A 9,379-nucleotide genomic window follows, 5' to 3' on the forward strand; every position below is an offset into this window, starting at 1 on the left:
AAAAAAAAAAAAAAAAAAAAAAAAAAAAAAAGGCACTCAGTAGGGGTTCGAGGTCTTCTTTGCCCACGATCAGGCCACCGAGAGCTCAGAGTCCCGAGTGCAGAGGGACTGACCTGGGGGAGCCCAGGCGCCCGCCGCCGGGACGTTCCGCGTTGGTTTGAAAGCCCACCCTCGCCGCACGTTCGCGATCGCTACCGTCCACGCCTTTTCCCTCCTGCATCTAACTTCCCCGGGCCGGCACCGGCAAACGGTGAAAACGGGCTTGCCTTTTCGGCTTTTCCCTTTGAGTAGGTCCTACGGGTGTTTCCCCTGTAAATCAGCCCCCGATGCAGGCCGGGCGGCCTCCCCGTGGGTCAGAAAGCAGCTTCCCCGGGGAAACCAAGCCGCAGCTCAGGAACCCCACAGCCCGGGTTCAAATCCCGACGCCGCCCGTCCTCGGCCGTGTGACCTTGGCCGAGTCCCTTCCCCTCGCCTACAAAGCGAGGGTTTCAGGGTCCCCCCCTCACCTCCAGGTATGGAGGCGGGGACGAGACGAGGGAAGCGCCCTCTTCTCAGTGGACGATGTCACCCGTCTCGGCTTCTCCCGCACGCGGGCCCTTTTTCTGGTTCTCCTGGCCCCAATGCGGCGTTAGCATTTGAACCCGGGCCCAGCTGGCCAAGGACTTGCTCCCGCCGGGGCCTGGGAGGAGCCGGGGGACGCGAGACCGCCAGGTGCAGGGAGGCCCCGAACTGGGTCGGGGGCGGGCGCCAAGGCCCGCGAGGCACCGTCGCGCCCGCGAGGACCCCAGACGCACCCTGTGCCCGCCCTCGGGGCCCCAAATCCACCTTCTTCAGCCGCTCCATCAAAACGCTCTTGTTGCCGCTCGAGTCCACATTCCGTTTCCTCAGCTCCGCCCGCAGATCGATCACTCGCAGGTCGCTGAGGCGCCGCGTCCCGGTCTCTGACGAGGCGGAGCTCAGAGCCGCCGCGCCCGCCGCTCCAGAATCTCCTAGGCCTGACAGAGTCTCCGCCATTCCAGGGACCCTGGCTCCACCGCCCACTTTCCACAGAACCGGGCTGGTTTTATCAGGCTCCTAGCACAAAATGGCGCCGCCTGCGAGGGAACCGCTCCAGTCGCCCCGGCGCGCCTCGCTTCTGCGCAGCCGCACCAAGCGCAGGGTCGACTATCCTGGTTGCATCTGCACATGCGCAGCGCGAATATCGCAGGGACGTGCGCAGACGCGTTGCGTCTCGCCAGCTTCTCTCCGGGAACGGCCGGGACGCATGCGTGCTGCAGTTTCGGCGCATGCGCGTTCTGCCGGGGAAGGCGCGGTTGGTCGACGCTCGAGCGTCCTTGCTGCTAAGAACGCTGGTGCGGGGCGGTGCGCGTGCGCGTGCGCGGCCGCAAAGCGGGGCGGGAGGAAACGAGTGCGTTTTCCTCTTAGGCGGCGCCATTTTGTGCTCAGAGCCGCTACAGCCGCCGGCGGTGTGCCATTGAGTCGCGGGCAAAGACGGGAAAGCGGCGATGGCGGAGACTCTGCCGGGGTCGGGCGACTCGGGCCCTGGCCCGGTTGCTCTCGGCCCGGGCGTTGCGGAGACTGGGACGAGGCGGCTTAGTGAGCTGCGGGTGATCGACCTGCGGGCGGAGCTGAAGAAGCGGAACCTGGACACAGGCGGCAACAAGAGCGTCCTGATGGAGCGGCTCAAGAAGGTGAGGCGGCGCGGGGCTCGGGGGTGGCGCAGGAGGCCCAGGCACGCCCCCGCCAGCGCCTGTCACCGCGGCTTCCGGACCTGGGGGCGCCCCGGGCCCGCCCCCTGTCTTGACGGATCCCGGCCCGAGCTGTCGGGCACCCAGGGGGCCGGCTGTATGACCTTGGCCCATCACCGCCCCTCTCTGTGCCTCCCTTCCTATCCTCCCTCCACTTTTTAAGCGCGCTCAACGTCCGGTCTTCTCGGCTACCAAGGTGTCCTCGGGACCCCTCCTGGGGCGCGCGTTCGAGCTTGGCTCTGCGACCTTGGACAAGTGCCTTTCTTTCTGTGCCTCAGTTTCCTCCTCTGGAGAATGGGTGCCTGGCGGACTCCTGAGCCTTTACGGGAAAGGGGCGGTACTTGTTTCTGTCCTAGAGCCTTGGCATTTAGGAAGCTGGCCGCCCGGGTCCCCCGGATCTCCTGGCCGGCCCCTTGTCATTTTGGGTCTGCCTGAGCGCCCCCCCTAAGGCGCTGCCCCACCTGCTGGCCAGCTCTTCCTGCGTTTTGGTGGCACCTCGCTAAATGCAGGGGGCTGAATGCAAAATGCTTAATGGGGTGGGGATGGTCTGCCTCCGCAACTGGAACAAACTCCTTGAGCATGGGGAGGGAGCTCGTGGGTGCCCCGTCCCGGGCCGGGCAGGTGGCAGGCGCTGAGGGACCTGTTGAGTCTCCCCAGGCTGGGTGGCCAGCCCTTCACCGAGCCCGGGCCAAGCGCAGCCTCTCTGTTCTAATTTGTCCCGTTGTAGAACTTCAAAGTCGAAAGTTGGGCAGTGGCCAGATGAGTTGCCATTTGGGAACTGGTCCTTGACCCCAGTTCTGGAGCTCGTGCCACAGTCTCCCTCTCCTTTGTCTTTTGGGCTCTGGACCCAGAGAGACCCAAGTCGTCCGGGATTCCTCCTCCGCCTTCTGGGCTTGCGGCCCAGACAGCTGACCCAGAGTTGCTCTCTGCAACTCCCTGCAAGCCTTTGTTGCACGGGAAGTTGTTACTTGTAAGGAACTCTGTGTGCCTTGCAGTTCTTAATCATGTTGTAAAACTCATCTCTCCCTAATAGGCGGTCAAAGAAGAGGGGCAAGATCCTGATGAAATGGGCATCGAGTTAGAAGCCACCATCAAGAAATCAGCAAAGAGATATGTTAAAGGTATCCGCTTGTACTTACACTGCTTGGGGCCTGAGTGTGTAGAGAATTTAGAGAAATGGTGGGTAGCGCTCTTCCTGCCCTCTAGGCTGGGAGAAGTTCCACGTCTTCCGTGTCCCTCCTCTAAGAGTTAGCTTTGTTTGCTCTTCACCACCTAACAGGTAGCTGTGTCAAGGACACAGGCAGCAGGAAAGAGGTGTATAGGTGCCAAGTACAATTAAAATATGAGAAATCTCAACTGCTATTGGGATTAAAAGTCAACTAGAGTAGGGCAAGTTCTTAACGCTGCTTCTACTGGTCTGAGGAACCACTTGGCTTCCTTTCTGGTTCAAAACATAGGTCTTAACCCAAGGAAAAGGACACCAACCTGAGACTGAATGGAACTCAGCTTCTCTAGGATCCAGAATACATCGTTGGGGTATTTGCACTCAGCCTGTTTTTTTTACTATTACGGTTTTTGAACGTGAAGATTCAATTCACAGACTGTTAAAATCACCAGGTTAAGGTGTACAATTTAGTGTGTACACAAGGCTCTGCGTCCACCACCACTGTCTCCTTCTGGATTTTCACCCTTACCCCAAAAGGAAGCGCTGTCCTCATGAGAAGCTAGTCCCCTTTCTTATCTCCCTCCAGTCCTGGCAACTACTAATCCACCTTCTGTCCCTATAGATTTGCCTGTTGTGAACATTTCATGTAGATGGAATTGTATGACGCAGGGCCTTTTGCATCAGCTCTCACTTAGCATGTAATGCGTAAGGTTCATCTGTGTTGTAACATGTATAGATACTTCATTCCTGTTTATGGCTGATACTGGCTATTTTTGGAAGGAGTGAATTCCATAAAACTTTGAGGCTTTGACTGTCGTAATTGGTATTCTCATTGGTGATAAGCATAATATAATTTAGGTTTCCTGTGTAGTGGGCCTGTTTTCTTGAAAAAGTACTAAATTCAGGCAGTGGAGGATCACTGCTTAAAAATTGGGAAAAAAAATGGTAGCATTTTTAACAGCTTTTTCTTCCTAATGTGTTTTGTAGCACGTTAACTGTTTAAAAGTGTGCATGGGCCAGGCGCTGTGGCTCCTGCCTGTTATCCCAGCACCTTGGGAGACCGAGGCGGGCAGATCACCTGAGGTCTTGAGTCCAAGACCAGTCTGACTGACATGGAGAAACCCCATCTCTACTAAAAATACAAAAATTAGCTGGGTGGGGTGGCGCATGACTGTAATCCCAGCTACTTGGGAGGCTGAGGCAGGAGAATCGCTTGAACCGGGGAGGCGGAGGTTGTGGTGAGCTGAGATCACACCATTGCACTCCAGCCTGGGCAACAAGAGTGAAACTCCATTTCAAAAAAAAAAAAAAAAAAGTTTATGTGGTTTGAAAGCTTAAATCTTGTAGTTAGGCTGCAGAAGAGCTTAAGTTGAAGTTTAATTTTGAAACATTGATGTGTTTTTACTGTTCTTGTGACTGACTGTATTTCAGCTAGAAAGCCTGACTGAGCAGATTCAGAATGTGAGAGACTGGTCCACAGCAGGAAACGTAGTTTCTTTCTACTGGGGGCTCAGTTATGCATGATCTATTTCTTTTTTTTTAATGGTTGGGAAAACTGCTTAAAGTAAAGTTCGTTTGTTTTGAGGTGGAGTTCTGCTCTTGTTACTCAGGCTAGAGTGCGATGGTGCCATCTTGGCTCACCACAGCCTCCGCCTCCCGGGTTCAAGTGATTCTCCTGCCTCAGCCTCCCGAGTAGCTGGGATTACAGACATGTGACACCACGCCCGGCTCATTTTGTATTTTTAGTGGAGACGGGGTTTCTCCATGTTGGTCAGGCTGGTCTCAAACTCCCAGCCTTAGGTGATCTGCCCACCTCAGCCTCCCAAGGTGCTGGGATTACAGGCGTGAGCCATCGTGCCCGGCCAAGTTTAAATGATTTTTTATGTGGTATTCATTTAAAACCGTGAAGTTCAAGACTTACTACTCAAAATATCCTTGGCTTTTAGCAAGAATTGAGCAGGGATCATTTCCTTTTTTTTGTTTTTGACATGGAGTTTTTTTTGCTCTTGTTGCCCAGGCTGGAGTGTGCAGTGGCACAATTTTGGCTCATGGCAGCCTCTGCCTCCCGAGTAGCTGGGATTACAGGCACCCACCACCACGCCTGGCGAATTTTTTGTATTTTTTGTGGAAATGAGGTTTCACCATGTTGGCCAGGCTAGTGTAGAATCCCTGGCCTCAAGTGATCCTCCAACCTTGGCCTCCCAAAGTGCTGGGACTACAGGTGAGAGCCACTGCATCTGGCCTAACAGGGATCATTTCTAATGATCTTTGCATCATTAGAAAAACTAAACTTTAGCTGAGTGCTTTGAAGACCCGCCTGAATGTCTAGATTAAAGCTTAGGTCAGTTCAAAACTACTTGGAGTTAGTGTTTTCTCAGAAAAGCTTGCGTGATAATTCTTTCATTGCTATAAAAAGAACATTTGTAGCCTCAGCTCTGCTGAGGGTTAGAAGGGCTTCTGGTCCCTTTCCATTCCTTCTTCAGAGAAGTAGCCAAGCCCAGAGAGAGCACAGGTCTTCAGGCAGAGCTCAGCCCACTCAGGGCCCAGTGTTCCGCCACAAGCTGGTAATGTTCTCTAGAGGTGTCGGGGCATGTGGCTAATGTATAAAGTGCCAGAGCTTTGTGACTTTGTGGTTACAGTTAGGTCCTGTGATTACATACAACTGTTAGGTCAGGAGGAATTAACCAGTCAAGGTTTGTTTTGAGCACTATGCAGCAGCATTCAGGGAGTCCGAGGTTGGACTAATTCTGGGAACTCACTGGTAACTGCTTCCATGCCAAAGCTGAAGTAGCCAGACTTGTTGAGGGAAAGCATCCTCATTATAAACCAGCGTAAGAGTCTTCACCAGGATGAGGAGTCCTGGGCAGCATTGTGGGTGGGTTTTAAAAAAATAAAACTTCGATTAGAAATTTAAGTTTTAGATACCATGTGGGATTGAAGTTGGATTTTCTATTATTTTCATTTTATTTTATTTTTTTTAAGAATAAGAAGGGGTCACCATGTTGGTCAGGCTGGTCTTGAACTCCCGACCTCAGGTGATCCGCCCGTCTTGGCCTTCAAAGTGCTTGGATTACAGGCGTGAGCCACCATGCCCGGCCAAAGTTGGATTTTCTTACATCTGTGTCCCTGACAGTGGCAGCTTTTGGTTGGACCAGGCCAGGTGCTGGGAATCGGGGTGTTGCCTGCCTGCGCCGCGTTAGCTTTTTGGTCAGCATTTCTCCTGTTTCCGTCCTATGTGGGCACTGCAGGCTACTATTTAGGGGCCTAGAAATTGGGTGCAATTACCAAACATTTTTAGACAACGTGTTTCAAAAGGATATGCTGTATTTAGATATAATGGCAAGTGGGACAGCTGAGTTTCAGAGTGCCAGCTTTGGAGCACAGCCAGATTCTCATGTGTCAAATGCAGATAATAAAACCGGCTAGCGTTGTTAGGCGTCTTAAACGATAGACTGGAAAAAGCTAACGGTGTATGACATGTAATTAAACTGCATTTCTTGAGGGATTATTGATAACAGTGGTGAGCGAGACTTGAGGTGTAGACTCTGCAGGTTTTTCATGTTCAGTTTTCTTTTTAAAAGTTTATGGAAGTAATACTTTGAGATAATTTGGAAAATGTAAAAAGTGTGCATGTGAAAATAAAATTATCTCTAATCTTACCCCTGAGTATCTTTGCTACTGTTGATGATTATCTTGGCCATAGCCACCTGGATTTTATAAACGTATCCTGACACTTGCATGTATACAGATAGACACTAGCTTTTAAGAAAAGTACATGTTTCAGCTTTGCGCAGTGGCAGTATTATAGCCAGTGAAGTTTATCCAAGGCGTGATCATTGCTAATTGAAAACTTTTCCCATTACCCGTCAAGGTGACTTGAAATATAGTCGGCATCGGCAATTTTTGACAGTCTCTATGGAGACTAAATTAAAAATAAAAAAGAACAGTATACCTTTTTTTAATGTTTGAGTTTTCTTTGTGGGTGTGTGTGTGAGAGAGATATGGTCTTACTCTGTTGCTCAGGCTGGAGTGCAGCGGCATGATCACTGCAGCCTTAAGCTTCCAGGCTCAGAGCATCCTCCCTCATCCACACCAGTAGTTGGGACTACAGGTGCATAACACCATGCCTGGCTAATTTTTTATTTTTTTGTGGAGATGAGGTCTCACTGTGTTGCCTGAGCTGGCCTCTTAAATCCTGGCTTCAAGCAATCCACCTGCCTTAGCCTCCCCAAATGCTGGGATTACAGGCATGAACCACTGTGCCCACACTGGGCATTTTTTCTGTTTCATTAAATATTCTTTAAAAGCATAAATTTAAAAAATATCGTGAGACATCGGATGGTGTCCCACAGGTTTCTCGGTGTTGGCACTCTTGACAATTTGGGCAAATAATTCTCTGTGGTTGGAGAGGAGTATCCTGTGCATTGTAGGGTCGTGACCAGCGTCACTAGCTGCTGATGCTAATGACATTCCTCCAAGTCTTGACAGCCAAGAATGCCTCCAGACATTGCCAACCGTTCTTCCTGATTGTGAACCACATCTGAGTGAAAATGTGCCATAATTTGTTTCCCTTTTGGGTGTTTAGCAGGCATAGTAGGACAGATATCTGTGTTTCAGACTCCTTGTCAGACATTCTAAGACTCAGATTCCTGGAACAAACGGTATGCACATTATTAAGGTTTTTGATACCTACGGAGACTCAAGTTTCTTCTCAAGGTTTCTACTCTTGATTCCCTCCAGCTTCCTTTTACAATACCTAGCAGAATTCTGCCAAATAGTTATTTTGTGGTCACAAAACCCAGGATGATTCTTGACTTTATGGCAGCCTTTGCCTTTTTGGCTTGGGGGGGGAAAAAAGTTCTTGAGTTGAAGAATGACAAAGGCCTATTTGAAATGGGTGGAATATAGGGAGAGCCAGCAAATCAGTCACTCAGTATGTTATTTTATGTTGCATTCTTTGGTTACTAGATGAGTATTGCATTTTTTTGGTTGGTTTGTTGAAAATGCCTGTTTTTATCCTTTGCTCATTTTTTGTGTGACCTTTTTCTTAGGTTTGGAGTGTTTTTGAAATATTTGGAAACTTTCAGAATTTTATGGAAAATCGGATTACTCTGATAATCTAGCAGGAATCCTAGATTTTCATGTCCCTGTTGATGGCTTACTTAGAACACCAATTGAGACAAAATTATGCATGACAGGGGAAGGGAGACTTTTAGTTTCTCTTGTAATGTGTTCTATTCTAAGATTGAAATCTATTCTGCATAAACTGTGAGGTAGAACTTGAGTGCTATCTGACTGAACAGTTATTCTGTAATTAGGACTGAAGATGGAGGAGGAAGGCACAGAAGATAACGGCCTGGAGGACGATTCCAGAGACGGGCAGGTAAGTGATGCCAGGGTGGAGGTGACAAGCAGCAGCTCTGCGTCCTGGTCCAGGTGGTCATTGATGCCTCTTCTTCCTCTTTACAGGAGGACATGGAAGCAAGTCTGGAGAACCTGCAGAATATGGGCATGATGGACATTAGTGTGCTAGACGAGACTGAAGTGGAGAATAGCGGTGCTCCAGATTTTGGGGAGGATGGCGCGGACGGCATGCTCGATTCCTTTTGTGATAGTAAAGAATACGTGGCTGCACAGCTGAGACAAGTCCCGGCTCAGCTCCCAGAGCATGCTGTAGGTAACTTGGAGACACGGCGGGATGTGCCTGTAGCCCCGAGGCACCCTGGCGCTTGCGTGCTGCTCATGTGAGGGAGAACACAGCTAAATCACCATGAACACATAGTTCGGTGTCTGAACCCTGGTGTTGAACTGTGTCCATTTAAATGCTGCATAGGTCAGGGATTAACAGCTTTTCTGTAGTACTAGGGAACGTTTTTATAATTGTCTGAGAGAGACTTTCAAAGCATGTGATAAGTTATAAAATAGAAAGCTCTGACACACTTAAAAGATTTTTCTTTTTTGAGATGGGCGCTCACTCTTACCCAGGGTGGCCTTCAACTCTTGGGATCCAGAGATCCTCCTGATTTAGCCTCCTGAGTAGCTGGGAGTATTGGCACAGGCCAGAGTGCCCAGCCAGTTTTTTCCTTTTAAGAAATAGTTTTAAGAAACAAAAATGGTTTGTTTATTCAGAGACAACAGGCTGTGCAGGCTGGAGTGCAGTGGTGTGATCGTAACTCAATGCAGCCTCAGCCTCCCAGGTTCAAGCACTCCTGCATACCTGAGACTACACAGCAAACCACCATCCCCAGCTAATTAAAAAAAAAATTTTTTTTTTTAGAGGTAGGATCTCACTAGGTTACCCAGGTTGATCTTGAACCCCAATCCTCTTGCCTCAGCTTCCCAAAGTGCTGCGATTATAGGTGTGGTCCACCACTCCCTGGCTCAGAAATGGTTTCTAATCTCATCATGTAGATATTCCTGTTAATGTTGTGGGGGGTGTGTGTGTGTGTGTGTGTGTGTGTGTGTG

The 9,379-nt window shown here is 50.1% G+C and overlaps 2 protein-coding genes and 1 non-coding gene across 7 annotated transcripts in view; 2 read left to right on the forward strand and 1 right to left on the reverse strand.

Annotated features, from left to right (window-relative positions):
* SAFB (scaffold attachment factor B) overlaps nt 1-1,180 on the reverse strand; it is a 41,428-nt gene extending 40,248 nt beyond the window's left edge. For all 4 annotated transcript variants that reach the window (XM_017528378.2, XM_037738407.1, XM_037738406.1 and 1 more), the window contains exon 1: nt 826-1,180. In XM_017528378.2, the coding sequence (XP_017383867.1) occupies nt 826-1,014 (189 nt within the window). In that variant the 5' untranslated portion in view covers nt 1,015-1,180. The remainder of the gene's footprint in view (nt 1-825) is intronic.
* Nucleotides 1,181-1,240: 60 nt separating this feature from the next.
* The window catches only part of SAFB2 (scaffold attachment factor B2), a 36,640-nt gene continuing 28,501 nt past the window's right edge, over nt 1,241-9,379 (forward strand). For both annotated transcript variants that reach the window (XM_017528377.2, XM_037738404.1), the window contains exons 1-4: nt 1,241-1,691; nt 2,782-2,869; nt 8,232-8,296; nt 8,383-8,586. In XM_017528377.2, the coding sequence (XP_017383866.1) occupies nt 1,506-1,691; nt 2,782-2,869; nt 8,232-8,296; nt 8,383-8,586 (543 nt within the window). In that variant the 5' untranslated portion in view covers nt 1,241-1,505. The remainder of the gene's footprint in view (nt 1,692-2,781; nt 2,870-8,231; nt 8,297-8,382; nt 8,587-9,379) is intronic.
* LOC119471251 lies at nt 6,696-6,835 on the forward strand. The gene has a single exon (XR_005200280.1). It is a non-coding gene; the product is annotated as a U4 spliceosomal RNA (small nuclear RNA).

This window comes from Cebus imitator, unplaced genomic scaffold (genome assembly GCF_001604975.1).
Source record: "Cebus imitator isolate Cc_AM_T3 unplaced genomic scaffold, Cebus_imitator-1.0 Scaffold53, whole genome shotgun sequence".
Lineage (NCBI taxonomy): Eukaryota > Metazoa > Chordata > Mammalia > Primates > Cebidae > Cebus > Cebus imitator.